The sequence below is a fragment of the Oncorhynchus tshawytscha genome, linkage group LG02, assembly GCF_018296145.1.
Source record: "Oncorhynchus tshawytscha isolate Ot180627B linkage group LG02, Otsh_v2.0, whole genome shotgun sequence".
Taxonomy (NCBI): domain Eukaryota; kingdom Metazoa; phylum Chordata; class Actinopteri; order Salmoniformes; family Salmonidae; genus Oncorhynchus; species Oncorhynchus tshawytscha.
The window spans coordinates 65028618-65053879 of record NC_056430.1 but is presented as its reverse complement, the minus strand read 5'-3'; the positions used below and the strand labels follow the sequence as shown (position 1 = coordinate 65053879).

The 25262-nt window shown below is 42.4% G+C and overlaps 1 protein-coding gene across 2 annotated transcripts; it reads left to right on the top strand.

Annotated features, from left to right (window-relative positions):
- The first annotated feature begins 4647 nt into the window (after window positions 1–4647).
- Window positions 4648–25174, top strand: LOC112264505. Of its 2 annotated transcripts, none has more exons than XM_024413717.2 (6): window positions 4648–5722; window positions 5889–5963; window positions 6193–6739; window positions 16865–17376; window positions 20595–20723; window positions 21802–25174. In XM_024413717.2, the coding sequence occupies exons 4-6, from the start codon at window positions 16909–16911 to the stop codon at window positions 24145–24147; spliced, it is 2943 nt and encodes a 980-aa protein (XP_024269485.2). In that variant the 5' UTR covers window positions 4648–5722; window positions 5889–5963; window positions 6193–6739; window positions 16865–16908; the 3' UTR covers window positions 24148–25174. The 2 variants fall into 2 exon arrangements, with proteins under 2 accessions (XP_024269485.2, XP_042158601.1); XM_042302667.1 differs by having other exon boundaries at window positions 6193–6931.
- Window positions 25175–25262: the final 88 nt, after the last annotated feature.

Below are 25262 nucleotides of genomic sequence, written 5' to 3'. Positions count from 1 at the left end.
CTTGCACATGCATTTCCAGAAGTATTGGCAATGTGACTATTTACATTTGGTGATTTAATGTATATGCCGGTACCTTCCTGACTGGCATACTTATGTTTACATAGCCAGCCTGCTCTGAAAATGACATTAGCTAACGTTAGCTAATCTGACGTAAACTAGCTAGTTGCTAGGAAACTCTAATCTGCTTCTAAAATATGTGGACTGGATTTTTTTTTTATATATAATGTTTTTACAAGTTTAATTCAATGTAACGGGTATGACAACAAACTAAACTGTGTCTGACCTACCACATGCATGCACATGCAAACATTCCTTACTAATTCTCTCAATTACCAAACTTCAGGTTTTATTTGGAAGATGCATATATTGTACATTTTGCAAGTTAGGAAAATAGTGTGGTTTGCCAAGTGGATTATTCTGTTCCATGCGCTGGCAGTCGAAATACAGAACAGAGAACAGAGTGTAGGTATGAGTTTCCTCCATGTATTTCCGACACACAAAACTCAAGCACAGCTAACTCTCTCACTTACTATTTACTACATCTACTACTACAAACCCAAGGTTAGTATTTGTTGGGTATGTATGGGTGTCTGAGCTGTGTGTTAACTTACTGAACAGATGCTTTGGTACTTTTTCTTTGACCCCCCCCAAAAAAATAAAAAAAATAATAATAAACTGATGGCTGTCCATGGTGCTGAAATTGTGAGGGCATCTATAGCTTTGCTTTGGCTAGTGGATAAATGTTTATTGGTAGGCCTATTTGGTAGTCATTTTCTCATAGTAAGCCTAACATTTCACAAAGCTATACATGTTGTCGCAATGCTGCCATTTTTTAGACTGCTGACTGGTGGCAATAATGTAAATAAAGTTGGAAATTCAAACATTACAGATGGTAAAATAAAGTTTTTATGCAACAGCATACTAATCAGCTACCAATGGATTTTTAAAATCATAAACAACTGTCCTGTATAGGCTACCTGAACCTGCATGACATGAGCCGTCCTAGTGCTCTCTCCTAGCTTGGATAGAAAGTTGTTGTGAGCAAAACCAGTCTATTAATGCCAAGTAATAGTCAGTCCACCCTCAAAACACTAGTTTGCTAGGGATTGTTTCATTATTCAGTCTACATTCTATAGCTACAAACCCCCGTTTAAGTATTTTATTAGGCGCCCCGTTAGCTGTTGTAAAGGCAGCAGCTACTCTTCCTGGGGACCACAGAAATAAAACATCACACCCTGCAAAACATTGTGCATCATACAAATCCACTTTACAGTAGTTGACTAGGGATTGTTTCATTATTCAGTGTATATTCTACTACTACAAACCCCAGTTTAGTATTTTATTTGATTAGGCGCCCTGTTAGCTGTTGTCAAGGCAGCAGCTACTCTTCCTGGGGAACACAGAAATAAAACATACCACCGGTGTAAAATAAACTGATGGCTGTCCATGGTGCTGAAATTGCGAGGGCATCTATAGCTTTGCTTTGGCTAATGGATAAATGTTTATTGGTAGGCCTATTTGGTAGTCATTTTCTCATGCTAAGCCTAACATTTCACGAAGCTATACATGTTGTCGCAATGTTGCCATTTTTAGACTGCTGACTGGTGGCAATAATGTTGTTCAGTAATTAAAGTTGGAAATTCAAACATTGCAGAGCGTAAAATAATGTTTTTACGCAACAGCATACTAATCACCTACCAATGGATTTTTTATAATATACAACTGTCCTGTATAGGCTACCTGAACTTGCATGACATGAGCCGTCCTAGTGCTCTCTCCCAGCTTGGATAGAAAGTTGTTATGAGTAAAACCAGTCTATTAATGCCAAGTAATAGTCAGTCCACCCTCAAAACACTAGTTTACTAGGGATTGTTTCATTATTCAGTCTACATTCTATAGCTATGTACTCTATTTAGCTGCTTTTTATAAAAATGACACATCAAATAGCCAAACAAGTTCTCCCGAGTGGCGCAGTGGTCTACGGCACTGCATCTCAGTGCTAGAGGCGAAACAACAGACCCTGGTTTAATCTCGGGCTGTATCACAACCGGCAGTGATCGGGAGTCCCATAGGGTGGCGCACAATTGGCCCAGCGTTGTCCAGGTTAGGGGAGGGTTTGGCCGGGGTAGGCCGTCATTGTAAATAAGATTTTGTTCTTAACTGACTTGCCTAGTTAAAATTTAAAAAACTGGAAAAAAGTACTTGGCTTGAGGGTAAAATCAGCCACTATTTATTGTTGAACTCAGCGGGTTTTGACTGGCTAATAGCCTGCACAAATGGGCTGCAATATTCAAGGTATATGAAATCTAACTTGAGAGAGTCTCTTGAAGTCCTCATTTTTGTGTGTGTGCAAATCTTTTCACCGCAGCCTGTAGATCCAGGTTGCGGCCCCGACTGTATTGCCAACCCAGACAGTCTTTCATGAGACATGGTGCATTATAGGCCTATGTCCATTTCGCTGCACAAAATGTAAACCTATTCTTGAATAATACATGCCATGATATACCTGAGATAAGGGACTGTTCATATTTGCAACCACACAACTCAAACACCGGTTCACCAGTATGAACGAAATCACAAACCGCTTTTTATTGTTCAAGCCTCAAGAACGGTTGTCCCTTAAATATGATAATCTGTGTTTGTATCTGCAAATGTATTGTCTGTCCAGTATCCATACGACCTGTCCCTAGAGCTTCCTATACGTTAATTTCTTTCCGTAACGTGTTGAAGCCGGCAATTAAGGAGAATGAGAGGCACAATTAAAGATGTTGCAGAACTGCTGTATTTGAAGCACAACTCACTTCTGACCAGTTTCCCGGATGTAGCTATGGCAATCAAGCTGTTTTTACAATCCTGTAACAGTCGCTTCTGCGGACAGATCGTTTTCTAAACTAAAATTCATAAAGAACTAACTTCGAAGTATCAAGTTCTCGGTCTGTTGTGGATGTTAGCCCTCCGTGTACATTTAAGGGCCAGACATGCTACTCTGTTCTGGGCCAACTGTACTTTGCCTATGTCTGTCTTAGCAGCACTTGACCATATAACTGGTATGAATCTTGTCAACCTTCATCAATTTCTAAGGTATAAAGCAAGCAGCCGTCTTAGTGGATGGTTATCCATTGATATTCTCTCATCTCTCCTGATAGGACCCTGAGGATAAACAACACGAATCCACCATTTACTCATTCAGGACACAGGAGCAGGACACAGCAGCCACAGGCTTCCAGCGCTTCCTCAATGTCCTCAACAAAGGGGTGGACATCAACAAGCTTTCAAAGATTGTCAACAACGTGAATGAGTTACCCCCTATGCAGGAGGGCCATCCCAAGACTACCTACAGGAGTGAGTATAAGGGGGCCCCAGCTCAGAGCTCTCAGGATTGCTTGGGACCCCACAGTAGAGCTCTGCCACAGGACCACAGTCACTCACACATTCTTGGAGAAAGAAGGCTGGATCTCCCACACGGCCAGCTCCAGAGCCTGCTGGAGTCCATCGGGCTAGACCTGGGGGTGGAGGAGTTGGGCCGACTGTCAGACCGGACCAAGGAGAGGCTGTACGGGATGAAGAGAGACCAGGAAAGGAGTCCCTTGACGTCAGACAGACACTCTAGAACTAGAGACTGGGACAGAGAACGAGACGAGGACACAGAGAGGGACGGATCTAAGAGAAACGGAGAAAGAGACCGAGAGAGAGACTGGGTCAGTTCTGAGCGAGACCGAGAGAGAGACGGGGACAAATCTGAGCGAGATAGGGACAGGCGCTCTAATACCAGGGACAGGCACTCTGGTTCCAGGGACAGGCACTCTGGTTCCAGGGACAGGCGCTCTAGTACCAGGGACAGGGACAGACACTCTGGTTCCAGACACAGAAACAGGCGCTCTAGTACCAGGGACAGCGAGAGAGATAGGCACTCTGATACCAGGGACAGCGAGAGAGACAGGCACTCTGGTGCCAGGGGCAGGCGCTCTAGTGCCAGGGACAGAGACGAGGACAGGCGCTCTAGTGCCAGGGACAGAGACGAGGACAGGTGCTCTAATACCAGGGACAGGCGCTCTAGTACCAGGGACAGGAACAGGCGCTCTAGTACCACGGACTGGCTCTCTACTAACAGGGACAGAGACAGGGACAGGTGCTCTAGTAGCAGAGACAGAGACAGGCGCTCTAGTAACAGGGATAGAGACAGGGACAGGCGCTCTAGTAACAGGGACAGAGACAGGAACAGGCGCTGTAGTACCAGGGACTGTGACAGAGATGACGACTGGGCCGAAGGAAGCGACAATGATTGGTATAGGGACAAGTCCAAGGAAAGCTCTGCTGAGCTCAACACATACTCAAAGGACCCTATATATCCTTTTTCTCACCCTCCTAATGCATCTATGATGGCAACCTTCTCCACCACCCAATTCTCTCTGTATACCAGCAGACCCTACGCCAATACCTTCCCTCCAGGTTGGGGTTATCCCCCTGGGCTTATGCCCCCTAGCTTTATGCCCCCTGGTATTAGGCCCCCTGGTACCATGCCCCCTGGTATTAGGCCCCCTGGTATTAGGCCCCCTGGTATTAGGCCCCTGGTATTATGCCCCTAGTATTATGCCCCCTGGTATTATGCCCCCTGGTATTATGCCCCATGGTATTATGCCCCCTGGTATTATGCCCCTAGTATTATGCCCCTGGTATTATGCCCCCTGGTATTATGCCCCCTGGTATTATGCCCCCTAGTATTATGCCCCCTTTTACCATGCCGCCTGGTACCAAGCCTCCCTTCCCACACCCCCCTGGGTATCCACCCTACCTCAGCGCGCCACCACATTACTCTAATAGCACAGCAGCCTCAAGCCAGACATACGCATACACACAGGCTGCTAGAAACCTCCAGCTATCATCTTCTCAGCCTGCCATTAACCACCAGTTAGCATATATCCCACTCCCATACAACCAGCCCTCTGGCACCTTCCAGCAGCTAAACACCAAGTCCACTGGCAACCTGCTCCAGCTCATGAACCTCCAACTCCCAAACAGCAAGCCCGCTAGCACCCGCCAGCTTACGTACATTCAGCCAGCTAGCAACCCCCAGGTCAAATCTATCCAGCCTGGTGGGACCCGGCAGCTTAAATACATTCAGCCCACTAGCAACCCCCAGATCACATCTACCAAGCCCGCTAGCACCCGCCAGCTTACATACATCCAGCCTGCTACCAATCCCCAGGTCACATCTACCCAGCCCGATAGCACCCGCCAGCTTACATACATCCAGCCTGCTAGCAATCCCCAGGTCACATCTACCCAGCCCGATAGCGAACTCAAGTTCACAAGCACGGCTGTACTGACGCCAGCACTGAAAGTGTTGACCCCAGGCCCCATCTCCTTGAACAAGGCCCAACAACTGAAGGAGCTGTCACCCCCCCGCTGTCTGCATTACGTTAAGACGGTGGTGCCCAAGGGCAGCAAACGCCGCATGAGACGGTCAAGAGTCACGAGAAACAGGCAGGCGCTTGAAGAAAGGTGTAATAAATACAAGAAAGAGGTTCTGAGAAAGAGGAGAATATATCGAGATCTCCAAGGGAAGAGAGATGGACTGATTGCAAGAGCTGCAGCGAAAGTGGCAGCTCGGTTAGCTGCAAAGTACCCCAGGGCCCTCTCTGAAGCGGAGGCAGAGAGCGATGTTGAAGGGGAGAAAAAAACAATGCCTGAAGAAGTGATTAAGGGGAAACTAAAGAAGAAGGTTTGTAATTACTTCTGGAAGTACATTATTATCATTGGTACGATAGACCGTGGCTTACTTCTATGCTGTTCTCACTTTGTCATTGTTGCTTGTGTCTTTTTACTAACGATATTATTCACCATTCAGTCATATTTTTATTGACATGCGAGTGTGTACCCGTTCTCAGCTTGAAGAGTTCAACCTGAAGATGAAGCGGAAATCGACGCAACAAACACCAACATAAACTCAAAGGCAGTTTGTTGTAAGTAAAAGCAGTAGAAATACTCTATTTATTTCATCAAAGAATCCGTATTCTGGCGTGTTTACTCCACTTTGGTGAAATTTGTAAAGTTGAGTTGTTTCTTAACTTAATGACCCTGGAATATTTGATTTGGGTCAGTTATGCAGTGATTCTCTTATCAAATCAAGAAAGCATGACTGTTTTTCTATAATAGCGAGTCATTTGTCTCAACTCTTCCTCTTTTCTGCAGATCTTCACTTGGCATCATGAGCTCATCTCCCACTAGAATAGAACCTGCTGCTGACCCATCCAGACCCTATGGACATTAGTTGGCTTACATTGTTACCTATCATCCATTTATTGATTTATAATGATGCTAACAAAGGATTTGTTATCTTTGAGCCACATCCTTTAAGGCAACATTGAAGAATATTTTTCAGTGTATATTCAGATTGGATTTATATGTAGTAGCATGGGTACGGTCAGGGGCTTTTCTTGAAAATATGATCTGACTTGCAAAAATGATTCCCTATATAGGCTTTTAGCTTTAATTAGGGCCTGGAGATTTTCCTAGGCTGGTCATTTGGTCAGGAAAAACTCTTAACCCATTTCTGTGGATCTTCTTTCACTGTGTATATATACAAATAAAGAGTTATTTTATTTATTTATTTTTCTCAAAAAGTAACTTCAAAATGGAAGTCATGCTGATGATCTAAACTATGCTCCACACTCCGTCCTGTTGGTGGCAGTATTGGAATTTGAATCATAACAAGGTGGGAAAAAATCTTCAGAAGCAGGTACAGCAGAAAATAAAATAGTCTTTGTCCTTGGCTAGCTAGATCGTTGCTTTTGTACTAGCTAATATATGCATTTTTATGCAATTGCGTGGAACTTGTTTGACGCCTCAAAATCTAAAATGACATGGCGAACATAATGAGATGGTACCCTCTTTAAGGCCTAAGACGAGCGCGGGTGAGGTTGCAGACGAGGTAAACAATAATTTTATAGCTACTGCTTGGACTTTATTTTTACGAATATGGTAATGTGTTTGGTTATGATAAAAACAGTTATTGGGTTATATGCTTTTGTCACGCTCACAGCATGTTCTGAAAATGGCATAGCTACAAGCTAATGTTAGCTACCTAGCTTAGTAGAAGAGGTTCCGCTTCAGATTCATGCAGCTTTAGTATTCTGATCATAGTTAGCATTTATGGCTAGCATTTGAAGCCAGCAATCGCGTTCCTCACACACTAGTAACGAATTTTCTCAAGTTATAATGAGAAAATGCCAGTCGGTCCCAAAACACAAGTTTAATGGAGACTTGTAGGAGGACTGCGTATGACGTCGCCCACTGTATGCGATTTCGTTAGCCTGATTGCATCCAGACTGAGAAGTCCGCATTGCATTCCTGACCACGTCCTGAAGTGGTCAGCAAGATCTGAACACAATCAGCACAAAGCCACTTCTGTGCGTCTAGACCAGTCTTCTCTGTGATATCTTCATATTCTGATAGCCAGGGGCGCAACTTTGGTTTTAGAAGTGAGGGGGGACATAACCTGGAGGGACTCAATTTTTTGGGACATCAAACAAATTTCCTGCATTTGTACACAATCTAATATGACCCTTTTGGCATAATTTTGTGGTCACTTACTGTAAATAATAATATATGTTTCCAAACGCTTCTACATGAGTGTGGATGCTACAATGATTATGGATAAACCTGAATGAATTGTGAATAATGATGAGTGAGAAAGTTATAGAGGCACACATCATACCCCTCCCCAAAAAATTCTAGCCTCCCATGTTATTGTAATGGTGAGAGGTTAGCATGTCTTGGGGGTATGATATTTGTGCATCTAACTTTCTCTCTCATAATTATTCATTTAGAAGGATCCGTAATCATGGTAGCATCCACATTAATGTAGAAGCTTTTAGAAACTACTTATATTCTTATTTACAAAGTAAGTGACTCCAAATAGACATAATACATCATTTACCATTAATTTCTATTGGGGACAAAATAATCTGAAATGCAACCAAAACAAACAGCAAATGCATCCAACAAATTTGTAGACTCGCAACCTTGATGTTGTCATTGCATGCTATGAATGTGGGGACCAAATACTTAACTTTTTACTACTTTAATACACATACAAGTGAATTTTGTCCCAATACTTTCGGTCCCCTAAAATGGGGGACTATGTACAAAAAGTGCTGTCATTTCGAAACAGTCCACCTGATATGGATGAAAATAAACTCAAATTAATGCTGACAGTCTGCACTTTAACTTCATAGTCATTGTTTGATTTAAAATTTTGAGGATAGAGCCAAAATAAGATAAAATGCTTCACTGTCCCAATAATTACTGAGGACACTGTAATTCATATCATAGGCCTAATAGTACTGTAGAGCTCTTTTTACTTGCACACAATATAGCTGGATCGCCCCGTCTTGTCCCTAGGGGTCCAACGCCCTGCAGTGCCCCAACCCATCACACCCCACTCAGCTTTAGGATCTTAGTGAAACATTTATTATTGTTTTCAGGTGTGTTAGGCCAAGGTCAGAATGACAACCAACAATACGGCTGACCCCTGGGCCAGGACTGAGCAGCCCAGCAGCTAGGGATTGCCTAAATAGGTATCTCCCCCTGACGTGGGCATGTTTTCATGCGTACACTATTCCATATAAGGCATCCAGACCTTATGAAAGTTGCACACTATACTGTTAATCTTTAAATTTCTGCCATCCTTTGTGACATTGTCAGAGGATAACCAACCTTCCAATTAATAGCAATGCATTTCTTAGCCACTATAAATGCTAGGTTACATAGTTTCTTCTGATATCAGTCTCCAGTATCAACATTTCCAAGCAAACAAAAACAGGGAGAAAGGAGAATCTGTAGATATGCTGAGATAAAATAACATACTCTTTGCCAGAATTCAGCCAACCTTCACAAGAGCATAACATATAAGTTCACCTTACTGCACCACAGACTGGTCTTCCCTGGTTTCTTGATCCTGTTGAGACCCCCGTCACAATCTGATCCTGCTAAAATGAGGCATTACAAATAATTATCTTTGTGTACATTTATACATTATTATCCAAGAATAGAACCAATGGTTCAATAATTGAAATGACCATTATTCCCAGATCCTAGACTGTAGCTTTAAACTGCTGTCATGTAGTTATGCCAGATCAATAACGTTACATTGCTATACTGACTCTAATAAACTCATATTGCACTGTCAAAACAAATGTCTAAATGTTGGTCTTCAATCGTTTGGCCGCAGGTTTCATCTAGTGTGATTGAGGCAAAAATAATAGCTGAAGTTAGTGAGCTAGCTAGCATCAGACAACTTTTGGCTAGCTCTAATGGTACATCAACTGGCAAAAACTAGCCAAGTTAATTTACTTCTGTTGAAACAGGACAAAACAAAGGCTACAAAACATTTCCATACACACAACAGCTGTTAAATACTGCTACCTGACAGATAGTGAAATGGCTATAGCTGAACTGGCTGTGGTAACTACTAGCTAGCCACTGTAGCTAGTTAATTCACTTTAGACAGAACTTCAGTTGAGAGGGGATGAAACATTAGCTAATGTTACATGTCAGTTAGCTACACTACTAGCTCACCACTGGGAATATATTATTTATTCCCATTAATAAGTCAAACAGCAGTTACCTTGCATCAGTCAAATAAAGAGTAGACAGTTTCTGCTCTGCTTGCTTTTACAACTCAAAGAAAAAGCACAACACACAGCTCCTGCCTCTGTTCATGTCTCCCATGACGGTCCTATAAGCCAGCCTTTCAGAAGCTTTTCCTTCACACAGCCTGTCCGCACACTCTGTGGTGTCGGCACGGTCCTAAATCCAGCCTGCTGTAACCACCAAAGAGCATACCCGACCTCTCTGAGGCGTCTGCATGGTCCTAAAGCACACTGATACTGTGTTTTGTATCACAGCAATGACAAAATTGGGGGGAGCAATGACAAAAATGCAATTTCAGAATGTCCCGCCGTCCCCAGTGGAAGTTGTACCCCTGCTGATACTATAAGTCACATGTAAGTGTTGAGTGTAGACACGACCTGGTGTCTACACTTGATACTTACATGCAACTTCTGCTACGGTATCAGAATACGGAAATCGCATTGAAAAGACTGGTCTAAATGCACAAAAGTTGCTATGTGGTCTGATTGTGTTCAGATCTAGCCTGGTATGGCAATAGCCCTGCCCTCGATCGCATGGCGCCAAAGAGGGTGGCGCGGACAGTCCAGTACATCACTGAGGCCAAGCTCCCTGCCATCCAGGACATCTACACGATATATACAGTACAGTTACTTTCTAGATGATTCTGTGCTTCCAACTTAGTGGTAACAGTTTAGGGAAGGCCCTTTCCTGTTTCAGCGTGACCCCCGTGCCCAAAGTGAGTTCCATACAGAAATGGTTTGTCGAGATTGGTGCGGAAGGACTTGACTGGCCTGCACAGAGCCCTGACCTCAACCCCATCGAACACCTTTGGGATGAATTGGAACGTCGACTACGAACCAGGCCTAATCGCCCAACCTCACTAATGCTCTTGTGGCTGAATGGAAGGAAGTCCCTGCAGCAATGTTCCAATCTAGTGGAAATATGTTTTCTATCTATTCCCAGGCATTATCAGCTCATTGTTATGGATGTATCCAAATGAATGTCAATAGAAAACAGCTACTTTGCTGTTATTCTGCCTGCAGAGGTCGTGACTGTGTTAGCTGCAAGAAAGTGATAGGAATGTTAGGATAGGAATGATAGTGATAGGAATGGCAACAGAACATAAAGAACAAACGACTGGGTCGTGTCCAAAAGACGACAAAGTATGAATTTGTTTATATACATGAAAATATCAACCTTTTTTTCTACCTGTAAATGTGTGCCTAGTATTGTTTCTTTGGCAATTGTGGTATAAGCTGGATAAACTGCTGTTATTCTGGCTGCAGAGGTAATGACTGTGTAGCTGTAGCAAGTTGGCTGGCTGGCTAGCTAGCAGCAAGCATTGGATAAGAACGGAACATTAAGAGCGAACGAGTGGGTCGCATCTGTAAATATCAAACTAATCGAACGACTGGGTCGCATCTCTAGCAAACCAAAAGATGAGAAAGTATGAATTTGCTTATGAAAATATCAGCGAAAGATATGTATTTGTACCGGTAAATGTGTGCTTTCATATTGTTTTCTTTGGCAACTGTGGTATAAGCTGGATAAATGCCTCCGTTTTCTGTACATTACCTTGGAAAAAGGGACCACCTTGTCCCGCTGCATCGTCCGTTATAAGGTAATTTACAGAACATTGGCGTTTACATGTACCACGGGTAGGACAAAACATTTATTTTTACTCTTCTAATTACATTGTTAAACAGTTTATAATAGCAATAAGGCAGGCACCTCTGGGGTTTGTTGTATATGGCCAATATACCACGTCTAAGGGCTGTATCCAGGCACTCCGCATTGCATCGTGCATATAACAGCCCTTAGCCGCGGTACTGTGCATTTGGAAAGTATTCAGAACTCTTGACTTTTTCCACATTTTGTTACATTACAGCCTTGCGTGCTGCCACACCGCTCACGTGTGCGAGCTTTGCAAAATAAATGGACACATACATGTTATTCAACCATTGCACCCACACTGCTCGCACAATTCAGCGAGCGTCTGTGTGGCCAGGCGCTAAAATAGAAATAGGTTCTATTTGTGACGCTCAATGCGTTGCAAAGTCCGGCCTCGCCCATCTCCTCATTGGTTTTTAGGAGCATATACCCACGTGAGTGATTGAAAGATGAACTGACATCCACACTCCAGTCGGTTATAGTAATGCACTGTAAAGTTGGTTGCCAACCACCATATAAAGTCCAAAGAAGTAAAAAAGAAGCTTGAGGAAGGAGGAGAGATGACGAGAAAGGAGTTCAGTTTACCGTTTTATCTGTGGATTAATTGTCGGAGTAGAGGACCTTGTGCATTTCAGGTAAAATAACAACCCAATGTTTATATCCCAGGACAAATTAGCTAGCAACAGCAAGCTGCCATACATGTTTAATGGTTTTCGACTTATTAATATAATTGGTTCAGAGTTTGTTTTGATATTTCAACCTGCGTGTCCTGATCGTGTCTGGTGTGGGGTACAAAATCAACATGCTTGCGATGGCACATGCATGTGTCCGGTTTGGTCAGCATGTTATTCTAAAATTGTTAAATAAAATTTCCTCATCAATCTACACACAATACCCAATAATGACAAAGCAAAAACAGGTTATCAATTTTTGCAAAAAATAAATCAAATAAAAACATACCTTATTTACATAAGTATTCACACCCTTTGCTATGGGACTCAATCGAGCTCAGGTGCATCCTTTTTCCATTGATCATCCTTGAGATGTTTCTGCAACTTGATTGGAGGCCACTTGTGGTAAATTCATTTGATTGGACATGATTTTGGAAGGCACACATCTGTCTTTGTAAGGTCCCACAGACAGTGCATGTCAGAGCAAAAACCAAGCCATGATGTTGATGGAATTTTCCGTAGAGCTCCAAGACAGGATTGAATCAAGGCACAGATCTGGGGAAGGGTGCCAAAAAATATCACCACCAAGGCCCTTCTCCCCCTATTGCTCAGTTTGGCCGGATGGCCAGCTCTAGGAAGAGTCTTGGTGCTTCCAAACTTCTTTGAGAATGATGGAGGCTACTGTGTTCTATTCCTTCTGCCTCATGGCTTGGTTTTTGCTCTGACATGCACTGTCACTGTGGGACCTTATACAGACAGGTGTGTGCCTCTTCAAATCATGTTGAATCAATTCAATTTACCACAGGTTGTCTCCATTCAAGTTGTAGAAACACCTCAAGGATGATCAATGGAAACAGGATGCACCTGAGCTCAATGTCAATTATTTATTTATATATATTATATACATTTGCAAAAAAATTCTAAACTGGTTTTCACTTTCTTTATGGAATATTGTGTGTAGATTGATGATTTTTTATTTAATCAATTTTAGAATAAGGCTGTAACGTAACAAAATGTGGAAAAAGTCAAGGGGTCTGAATACTTTCCAAATGCACTGTACGTATAATGCTATGATGATACAATTGTATAAATGCCAAAAGATAATTTGGTCGTTCGACATGGTGGGATCTTTTTATGTCAGTAAATGTATTTCGCAAGAAATGGAGGTGGAAACGCTATTGATCTAATAACCATCATATTAAATTTGGAGTCCCACGATGATACTGTGTGTGGTCCTGCCACTATGACTTGGGAAACCATGCAGTTTATTAGACTACAGCTGAGTTATGAAGAACTTCACAGTGTGATGAAAGTGAATGGTAGTTCTGAGCAATTAGTGCTTTTTGAGGTAGGTTTCGGATTGATTAGTAAATAATAGCCGTTTTCGATTTAGGTTTTGATGATTTTTAAAATAAATTCACTATGCATTATGTGGGTTGAATGCTCTAACATAGAATAAAACAACTAATTAATCGTAGTGACTGCCAATTACTGCTTATCAGTTATTAACCAACATTTATTCATATTACTTTAATAAAATATTTAAGTTGTGTATATTACATTTGTTTTATTTGATGACTATTATTTCATTCCAAGTCATCTCATCTCTATAGAGCTGCTGCCTTTGCCGTCTGACAAAATCACTATTTTGTAGTTCAAAGTAAATAAGGCATGACTGCTGAATACCAACTGTCAATCATTTAGATCATGTATTTTCAGTTAGAGATACGGTGCAAAGCAATAGCTGCTCTATATCCCCTTGCGATGGCGCATTCTTCTGCCTCTTCTGTAAAAGAAAAACACCGGACAAGTAGATGCACAATGAATTGTGGTCATTGTAGTTAATTGCAATGTTTTATGCGATAAACTATGATGAATATTGGCCCTGTTGGAAACTAAAACTCCCTACCACATCGCACAGTTCAGACTCGATCTGATTTATCTCTAGAGAAACTGCTATGTGTTCATTGAGCTCACAGAAAAAATCGGAATAAAATGGAATTCAAATAATTGAACTGACATTGGTCAATTAGCTGTTGTTTAAAGAACAAAATATTGTAGTTTAAAAACAGAAAACAACAGACATTTAATTGCTCAGCACTAGTGCATGGTGATCTTGATGCTCCTTTCCAATAAATATTGAAGGTTTTAATAATTTAAAAAAATATATATATTTCACTTTTATTTAATCAGGTAGGCTAGTTGAGAACAAGTTCTCATTTACAACTGCAACCTGGCCAAGATAAAGCAAAGTAGTTCGACACATACAACAACACAGAGTTACACATGGCATAAACAAACATACAGTAGAAAAAGGTCTATATACAGTGAGTGCAAATGAGGTAAGATAAGGGAGGTAAAGGCAATAAATAGACCATGGTGGCGAAGTAATTACAATATAGCAATTAAACACTGGAGTGATAGATGTGCAAGAAGAGATACTGGGGTGCAAAAGAGCAAGATTAATAAATAAATACAGTATTTTATTTTTTATTTCACCTTTATTTAACCAGGTAGTAAATGGTGATGAGGTAGTTGGATGGGCTATTTACAGATGGGCTATGTACAGGTGCAGTGATCTGTGAGCTGTTCTGACAGCTGATGCTTAATGTTGGGGAGGGAGATATGAGCCTCTAGCTTCAGTGATTTTTGTAGTTCGTTCCAGTCATTGGCAGCAGAGAACTGGAAGGAAAGGCGGCCAAAGGAGGAATTGGCTTTGGGGGTGACCAGTGAAATATACCTGCTGGAGCGCGTGCTACGGATGGGTGCTGCTATGGTGACCAGTGAGCTGAGATAAGGCGGGGCTTTACCTAGTAAAGACTTGTAGATAACCTGGAGCCAATGGGTTTGGCGACGAGTATGAAGTGAGGGCCAGCCAACGAGAGCGTACAGGTCGCAGTGGTGGGTAGTATATGGGGCTTTGGTGACAAAACGGATGGCACTGTGATAGACTGCATCAAATTTGTTGAATAAAGTGTTGGAGGCTATTTTGTAAATGACAATTCCAAAGTCGAGGAACGGTAGGATGGTCAGTTTTACGAGGATATGTTTGGCAGCATGAGTGAAGGATGCTTTGTTGTGAAATAGGATGCCGATTCTAGATTTAATTTTGGATTGGAGATGCTTAATGTGAGTCTGGAAGGAGAGTTTACAGTCTAACCAGACACCTATGTATTTGTAGTTGTCCACATATTCTAAGTCAGAACGTCCAGAGTAGTGATGCTGGATGGGCGGGCAGGTGCGGGCAGCGATCAGTTGTAGAGCATGCATTTAGTTTTACTTGCATTTAAGAGCAGTTGGAGGCCGTGGAAGGAGAGTTGTATGGCAATGAAGCTCGTCTGGAGGTTTGTTAACACAGTGTCCAAAGAAGGGCCAGAAGTATACTGAATTGTGTCGTCTGAGTAGAGATGGATCAGAGAATCACAGGCAGCAAGAGCTACATCATTGATGTATACAGAGAAGAGAGTCAGCCCAAGAATTGAACCCTGTGGCACCCCCATAGAGACTGCCAGAGGTCCGGACAACAGATCCTCTGATTTGACACACTGAACTCTATCAGAGAAGTAGTTGGTGAACCAGGCGAGGCAGTCATTTGAGAAACCAAGGCTGTTGAGTCTGCGGTGATTGACAGAGTCGAAAGCCTTGGCCAGGTCGATGAATACGGCTGCACAGTATTGTCTTATCGATGGTGGTTATGATATCATTTTGGACCTTGAGCGTGGCTGAGGTGCACCCAGGACCAGCTCTGAAACCAGATTGCATAGTGGAGAAGGTGTGTTGGGATTCAAAATGATCTGTTTGTTAACTTGGCTTTCGAAGACCTTAGAAAGGCAGGGTAGGATAGATATAGGTCTGTAGCAGTTTGGGTCTAGAGTGTCACCCCCTTTGAAGAGGGGGATGACCGCGGCAATCTCAGATGATACGAAAGAGAGGCTGAACAAGTGACATGATGATCGATGCTTGACTGCCATTTGACAAATAAAAAATATTCTTGTTCTTATCCATAATAATCTCATCATGTAGACTAGTTTACCAGCACAACCTACCTGCACTCTATCTGCGAGCTGTTAGCTGGAGCACATGTGCCAATACTAGCGTAAGCACATTTGCTATTTTACACAACAGTTTTGTGCCAAAATTATCTGTAGAGTTGAAAATGCGATAGAATTCAGTTCATGAAAACTTAGCGAAAAGGTACTTTTTGTGCGCACACTGATTTCTATCACACCACTGGTGGAAAACACCATTGGTTGGAAAATACGCATATTTTCTTTATCCAGATTCTAGAATATTCGCATAAATCTGTCTCCAAATGGATGGAAACCTAGCTAGTGACTGCCATTATTGAAGTTGTTTGTGGTGTCAAAATTAGGGTTGTACAAAACAGTCATCAGCGATTGGATAATTTCTAACCAGAGTATCAACGTCAATAACGAATTTTAAAAACCCAACTGATCGGTTTCTGGGACCAATCGGAACGGTTAGAATGAGATTACGTTCTAGAAATTGTCGGGGAGGTACTCAGATCCAGACGGTTGTCACTAGTTACCACAACCACAAAGTCATACACCCTGCCTATTTCTGAAATGTCTTTAAACCAAACTCTAACCACACTGATAATCTCATGCCTAACCTTAAATTAAGACCAAACAGCTTGTTTTTGTTTTCTTGAATCTTTACATTATAGCCAATTTTGACTTTGTGGCTGGGGTAACTAGTGACAACCAATCCAGACTCATTGCAGATAAATGCATTCACATCCTAGGGCACAGCATTTGGCCGGAGCAAGGAGTTTGGGTAGCCAGGCAACCTAGCACGACAGTACACAACAACATGTAGCTTACATTAAGCTCACCAATGTCTTCTTACATTTTTATTTTATGCTGCAGTGAACCTGAAGAGTCATCCCAGCTCAGACACGCTGGAAGATAATATGCCAAATGGAACCAGAGAGTTACAGTCTGGTGCTTCCTCTGCTATGAGCTACATTATGGATCCCTCTGCCAGAGACTGGAGCAAAGGCTCATTGAGGGGTAGCAGTGCTCCCTTCTCCCCAGACACAGATGGGGACGTTGATGGAGACCCTGTGCAGCCCAGTGTGGACCTGGAACTCGCTCGTAAGAAGAAGGAGCTGGAGGTCATAGAGGAGAAGATAGCTCACAAGAAAGCTGTTCTTGCTACACGACAGCTTAAACACAGAGCTAAGGACATGCCTAAAAAACAGACTGCATCCACAACAGTGAAGGGCATCACTAAACAGACCAAGATAAACAATACAATATTCAAAACATACAACCAGGTCACCGACAAGTCGTCACGCATATGCCTACCTCTTAAACGGAGGGTGCTGGACATTCTACGTAAGTTCAGAAGAACACCGGTACGGCACCTACTGCGTAAGGTATGTACCTATTAGTTCTGTATTTATTAATCAGGGTTGGGGTCAATTCTGAATTTAGTTGCTAATTGGTCTTTCATTTCCATAAAATGTTGGGATTTGAATTGAATGGGCCACACACCACAGGAAGCAGAATTTAATTTGAATTAAAGGGATAGTTTTGGTCAAATTCCCCTTACTTTGAGTTGTCTGTAGAATTGAATTCAATGAAATTCAAATAGATAATTTACTCCATACATCGTTATGTTCATGTTGACATCATGTATGGTGACCAATACTGTTTGACATGTTGTAGCCCTACAAGCTCGCCGTCATGTATACAGTTAATAACGTGTAAGTACATTTATTTAACGTTCCGTCTTGGGGCATTCGGTCTTCGGGCGTTCAAGTTAAGCCACATTGAAATGACTACGTGTTTTAGCAGCACGTGTCTGACGTTGAAGATATATCCATAGTCGGAAGACCGTTCTTATTAAATCGGCATCCCTCACATTAACTGTGCACAAGAAAGTATTAAAATCAAACATGTACACTACCATTCAAAAGTTTCGGGTCACTTAGAAATGTCCTTGTTTTTGAAAGAAAAGCACTTTTTTAAAATCCATTTAAAATAACGTCAAATTAATCAGAAATACAGTGTAGACATTGTTAATGTTGTAAATGACTATGTACTGGCCAATGAAAGAAAAGATTAAAGCGGGTACTATTTAATGCTGACACTCTAATGTACTTGTCCTCTTGCTCAGTTGTGCACGGGGCCTCCCACTCCTCTTTCTCTTCTGCATAGACCCAGTTTGTGCTGTTCTGTGAAGGATTAGTACACAAAGTTGTATGAGATCTTCAGAAACGGAGTTGCAAAGAAAAGGCCATATCTCAGACTGGCCAATGAAAAGAAAAGATTAAGATGAGCAAAAGAACACAGACACTGGACAGAGGAACTCTGCCTAGAAGGCCAGCATCTTGGAGTTGTTTCTTCACTGTTGACGTGGAGACTGATGTGTTGCGGGTACTATTTAATGAAGCTGCCAGTTGAGGACTTGTGAGTCGTCTTTTTCTAAGGGCTATACTGCTAAACCCCTGGGCTAAATGTTTTTTAAACATTTAATTCCTAAAACATGTTATAATTACAGTGGTCTGGAGACATTTAAAGATTATTTTGTAGGTTGTCTCCCTTATACACTGAGCAAAAATATAAACGGAACATGTAAAGTGTTGGTCCCATGTTTCATGAGATGAAATAAAAGATCCCAGAAATGTTCTATATGCACAAAAATCCTATTTCTCTACAATGTTGTACACACATTTGTTTACATCCCTGTTAGTGAGCATTTCCCCTTTGCCAAGATAATCCATCTACCTGACATGTGTGGCATATCAAGAAGCTGATTAAACAGCATGATCATTACACAGGTTTACCTTGTACTGGGAGCAATAAAAGGCCACTCTAAAATGTGGAGTTTTGTCACACAATGCAATGCCACAGATGTCTCATGTTTTGAGGGAGTGTGCAATTGGCATTCTGAATGCAGGAATGTCCACTAGAGCTGTTGCCAGAGAATTTAATTTTAATTTCTCTACCAAATTTTAGAGAATTTGGCAGTATGTCCAACTGGCCTCACAACCACAGACAACGTGTATGGCGTTGTGTGGGCTAGCGGTTTGCTGATGTTAACGTTGTGAACAGAGTGCTCCGTGGTGGTGGGGTTATGGTATGGGCAGGCATAAGCTACGGACAATGAACCCAATTGCATTTTATTGATGACAATTTGAATGCACAGAGATACCGTGACGATCCTGAGGTCCATTGTCGTGCCATTCATCCACCGCCATCACCTCTTGCTTCAGCATGAAAATGCACGGCCCATGTCGCAAGGATCTGTACACAATTCCTGGAAGCTGAAAATGTCCTAGTTTTTCCATGGCCTGCATACTCACCAGACATGTCACCCAGTGAGCACGTTTGGGATGCTCTGGATCAACGTGTAAGACCGCGTGTTCCATTTCCCGCCAATATCCAGGAACTTCGCACAGCCATTGTTGACAAGTGGGACAACATTTCACAGGCCACAATCAACACCCTGATCAACTCTATGCAAAGGAGATGTGTTGAACTGCATGAAGCAAATGGTGGTCACACCAGATACTGACTGGTTATCTGATTTATGCCTCTACCTTTTTTTAAAGGGATCTGTGACCAACCGATGCATATCTGTATTCCCAGTCATGTGAAATTCATAGATAAGGGTATATATGAATTTATTTCAATTGACTGATTTCCTTATATGAACTGTTACTCTGTAGAATCTTTTAAATTGTTGCATGTATTTTATATTTTTGTTCAGTATAATTCACAATTCACTTTACGTGTTATTAAATGTAATTAGAAAAACATACATTTCTCAGAATTCATTCGGTCAAACACTCCATGACAAAAATACAAACAAAATACTGTTTGAAATTGAGTTATAATCACACTAACATTTTAAAATGGTATCTGTTTTCTTTAGCTAGAGGTGGCAAATAATTTTGGCAAAGTATTTGTCAATGGATTGTCAATCATTTGTCAATGATTGACATATTCATGTCTCAGTTGAATTTCTTTGATTTGAATTCAATTCTGCTTCCTGTGGGGTGTGACCAATTCAAATTTCAATGAATGTCTTGAATATAATTTTTATCCTGAATTGACCCTGTTATGAATAGATATTTCCTGATAGATCAAAAAGAAGTTGATGCTTAATAGTAAATAATTACAAAAAACTTCCAGAATTAATCAAGGTGTGTAGTGGAAAAAAGTAAAACGCCTTTATTGTTTACGGCTTATGCGTAGCAAGATTTTTTTTTTAAACGAACACTCAGGATGACTACCAGATCTTTCTTGCTGTTTGGATTCTGATGTTTCTACTACATGGACTTAATAGTTAATGTAAGAACCAGGTTTTTCTACTGCTAAGAGGTAAATAAATAACTGACCTTGGATCACAATCCAAGGGGCAATTTCCTTACACATACTAAAATGGTCCTTTTAGTATGTGGTCCTTTGTAGATCAGTAGGTAGAGCGTGGCGCTTGTAACGCCAGGGTACTAGGTTCGATTCCTGGGACCACGCATATGTAAAATGTAGGCACGCATGACTAAATCGCTTTTGGATTAAACGTCCGCTAAATGGCATATGTTATATTAAAATATTCTCTCTTTTCCTCCGGGATACCCCTGCCAAGACGAAGAAACAAAACAAGATGCGAGCATTGGAGCTGATGATTAGCTCTCCCCTAGAAAATGAAGAGGCCCATCCTCTGAGACTGAGAGTGAAGGTTTTAATGAACCAGCGACGCTCTCCCAACAATGAGGTATGTAGCCATCACAAAAGTAGGTCGGCAAAAGTATCATAAGAAGCAAGTCAAGAAAACCATGGACCCCGATTTGATACAATCGATTTCTGCGATTGACACCCATCCCACATACGCTCGATATCAAGTGTCTACCTACTTGTACGCTTCATAATCTTTTTTTGTGTTCTTATAGGCCTACAGTGCTGTCTAGAATGTCATGGCTATATTAGTGTCCGTCAACCACCTGCGTGGAAATGTTGTCCTTTCAGATGCATCAATTGCTACCTATCATGCTAACAGTCGTTGAGATGGACTTGTAGCATAGCTAGTCAGATAATAGCCAATCATTGCTGAATGAGTAATTATGAGTAAAATGCAGTTGACAGAATGCAACCAAATATAGTGCCCTCTGTAATTATTGGGACAGTGAAGCATTTTATCTTACTTTGTGTCTACTCCACAGGTTTGGATTTAAAAACAAACAATTAATGGTAAATAATGTATTGTGTAATTTTGGAGTCACTTTTATTGTAAACAAGAATAGAATAAGTTTCTAAACACTTCTCCATTAATGTGGATCCTACCATGATTACAGATAATCCTGAATGAATCATGAATAATTCTGAGTGAAAAAGTTAGATACACAAATATCATACCCACAAGACTAACCTCCCGTTATTGTAATGGTGAGAGGTTAGCATGTCTTGGGGGTATGATATATTTGTGCGTCTGTAACTTTCTCACTCATCATTATTCACGATTCATTCAGGATTATCCGTAATCATGGTAGGAGCCACATTAATGCAGAAGTATTTAGAAACATTTTCTATTCTTATTTTCAATAAAAGTGACTCCAAAATTACATTATTTACCATTAATTACTATTGGGCACAAAATAATCTGAAACAACTAAAACAAACAACAGATGAGTATAGCAAACCCATGATAACACGAAGGTAGTGTGAAATTCACATAAACGATACGTAAAAGAAGTTTGATGGGCCGTCTTGATGATGCAAGCAGATCATACACTTTTTGTTTGTTTATAGCTGAAGTGGATAGATATTCATTGATATTTCCTCATGTCTCCTGTTAGGTGGTTCCTGATGATAAACAGCATAATCCAACCATTCAGAGGCCAGTTCACTCACTCAGGACACAGGAGAAAGACATAGCAGCCACAGGCTTCCAGCGCTTCCTCAATGTCCTCAATGAAGGTGTGGACCTCAACAAGCTCTCAAAGATAGTCAACGACGAAAATGAGCTACTCATTGTGGGCGAGGAGCTACCACAAGTTTGTCTGACTCTGCCCGAGGGTCATGTTGACTCCAGCAGTAGATCCAAGTCTTCTCCAGTTGAGGAGAAGAAGGTGAGGCTTGAGGATGAGCACCGGTACGAGCAGATGCAGACCCTGCTGGAGATCGTTGGGCTGGACTTGGGGGTTGAGGAGTTGGGTCGGCTGACAGACAGGACCAATGATAGGCTGTATGGGAAGATGGGAGACTTGAAAAGGAAGGAGTTCGAGAATGAGAAGGGAAAAGAGAAAAAGGAGAGCGAGCCCTCATTTAAACATCTTAGTACTTCCTCATTACCATCAGACAGCGCCAGCCCCCTTCTAAACCAGCACTCAAACATGACCGTTGAATACAGCAGCTCTAGTAACAGGGTATGGGACATGGACAGATCTGAGAGGGACAGATCTGAGAGGGACAGATCTGAGAGGGACAGATCTGAGAGGGACAGGCACCGACACTCTGGTACCAGAGACAAGGACAGAGAGAGGGAGGAGGATATAGTCAGAGAAATGGAGAGATCTGAGAGAGATGGGCACAGAGAGGACAGAGCCAGAGAAGGGGACAGTCCTACGAGAGAGAGATCCAGGCAAAGATGCTCTAGTACCAGAGACAAGGACAAAGTCAGAGAAAGGGACAGATCTGAGAGAAACCGAAAGGGAGACGGGCACAGACACTCTAGTACCAGAGAGAGAGACAAGGACATACCGGTAGTCAGAGAAACAAACAGATCAGAAAGGAACAGAGATAAAGACGGGGACAGAGACCCAGAGAAGGACCGGGACAGATCTAGGAGAGACAGGGGCAGATACAGATCTGAGAGAGACGGGGACAGAGACCCAGAGAAAGGCAGGGACGGAGGCCGAGAGAAAGACCGGGACAGAGTGAGAGACCGGGACAAATACAGATCTGAGAGAGACAGAAACCGAGCGATAGACAAGGATATAGAAAGGTGGCTGCAAAGGACCAAAGACGGAGACAACCGTTCTAGGACCAGTGACTGGGACAGCGAGAGCGACTGGAACAGCCACTGTAGTACTAGAGACTGGGACAGAGAGAGATCTGAGAGGGATAGGTATGGGGATGAGTCCAGGGAAAGCTCCATTGAGCTCTACTCATACTCCATGGACCCTATATTCCCTGTTTCTCATCCTCATGCGTTTATGATGGCAAACTACTCCCCCACCCAGTACTCTCAGTATATGGCGTACCACAGCAGCCCCTACACCATGGCCTTCCCTCCAGGGTGGGGTTATCCCCCTGGTATTATGCCCCCTGGTATTATGCCCCCTGGTATTATGCCGCCTGGTAACATGCCGCCTGGTAACATGCCGCCTGGTAACATGCCGCCTGGTGTTATGCTCCCTGTTACCATGCCACCTGGAATCATGCCAGCTGGTGCCATGCTGCCTATTAACAAGCCCCGCCTACCTAATCCCCCTGGGTATCCACCCTACACCAACTTCCCCCCATATTACTCTAATGGCACCACAGCCTTAAACCAGACATACACCAAGCCTGCTAGCAACCTCCAGCTCTCATCTACCCAGCCTGCTAGCAACCTCCAGCTCTCATCTACCCAGCCTGCTAGTAACCTCCAGCTCTCATCTACCCAGCCTGCTAGCAACCTCCAGCTCTCATCTACCCAGCCTGCTAGCAACCTCCAGCTCTCATCTACCCAGCCTGCTAGCAACCTCCAGCTCTCATCTACCCAGCCTGCTAGCAACCTCCAGCTCTCATCTACCCAACCTACTAGCAACCTCCAGCTCACATCTACCCAGCCTGCTACTAGCAACCTCCAGTTCACATCTACCCAGCTTGCCAGCACTGCAGCAGTCTTGCCCCTCCTACGTAACCCCCCCATTTGTCACAAGAAACTAGCTCCCTGGTATAAAGAAAATAACAAAGCCCTGAAGCAAGTTTGCCGACAAATGGAACGGAAATGGCGCTCCACCAATTTGGAAGTCTTCCGACTAGCTTGGAAAGACAGTAAAGCGCAATATCGAAAAGCCCTCAATGCCGCTCGATTAGCCTACTTTTCCAAACAGATTGAGGAGAATAAAAACAATCCAAAATGTATTTTTGATACTGTTGACAAGCTAACTAAAAAGCAGCATTCTCCAAGTGAGGATGGCCTTCACTTCACCTAAGCAGTTACATCCTGCCTGGTTGGCCCTGTCTGGGGGTATCTTCGGACTGGGCCACATTGTCTAAGCACTGGGTTCTGTCTAAGCCCTTTGTGACATTTACTGATGAAAAAGGGCTTTATAAATAAATTCATTTGATTGGTTGGTCTTAACTCAGAGATACACATACACCCAGCCCTCTAGCAACTGCAAGGAAAAGAGACAGAAGCATGCAGAAGCCGTAGCGAAAGTGAAAAGAATAAACATGTAAGAGACAGAAATATGCAGAAGATGTAGTGAAAGTATCCTGTCAGATGGTGACAAAGAAGTCCCCCTCTGAACCAGGGTGAATGAAGAAAGCAAAGGGGGTAAACAATATATTCTTCACAGGTATTTTCATGAAGAGTTATCAAAATCATCAAAGGAAGCGTATGTGTAAGAGGAAACGGCTTTTGAAGAGGCGGAATGAGGCTCACCAGCTCAAAATAAAGTGATTGCTAGCAGAAGCAGCAGGGAAAGTGGCTCCTCGGGTGGCTGTTAAGGATTTCCCCTTTGGAGAGGAGCACAAGATCCAGAAGGAGTAACAATGATCGATGGGGAGAAACTACATGCTGACACTGTAGAAGAAGTGGTCCCTAAGAAGCTAGATTTGTAATGACACTAGCAAAGGATTTGTTATAGTTTAACCTCATCCTTCAAAGCTTCATGTTGAAGCTATTTCCAGTGTAATGTTTTGTATTGTATGTGGTATGGGTAGGGCCAGTGGTCTTTCTTTACTATTATATCTGCTCAGCAAACGCATTTTCTCTCCCGTTATAAACCAAATCATAAGGGCGTGGAGTTTACTTGATCTGGTCATGTGGTTAGGAAAGACCCCTGGCCCTGGGCATAGTACATGTGTGTCAATGCAATGAAAAGACCATTGATGACATGCTTGCAAGTTCTCATGCCTGATATCAAGAAAACTGCCCGTGTTTCATTCCCCCACCTCAGTCTATAGATCATCTTTTACTTTGTATATATTTAATTGAATAAAAGATTCTGTCTAATATTGTAAGTGTGGAGTATGTCAAAGTAATTTAACCAAGGCATTAGGCTTCACATTTCTTTTCCGGCATAACTTTCATTGGTTTGGAATT

What these genes read in the sequence shown, in the direction of transcription:
- LOC112264505 (XM_024413717.2), top strand. Translation starts at nt 16,909, where the DNA reads ATGCCAAATGGAACCAGAGAGTTACAGTCTGGTGCTTCCTCTGCTATG. An exon ending in TACGGCACCTACTGCGTAAG is followed by an intron (nt 17,377 to 20,594) that starts GTATGTACCTAT and finishes ACCCCTGCCAAG; the next exon opens with ACGAAGAAACAAAACAAGAT. An exon ending in GACGCTCTCCCAACAATGAG is followed by an intron (nt 20,724 to 21,801) that starts GTATGTAGCCAT and finishes GTCTCCTGTTAG; the next exon opens with GTGGTTCCTGATGATAAACA.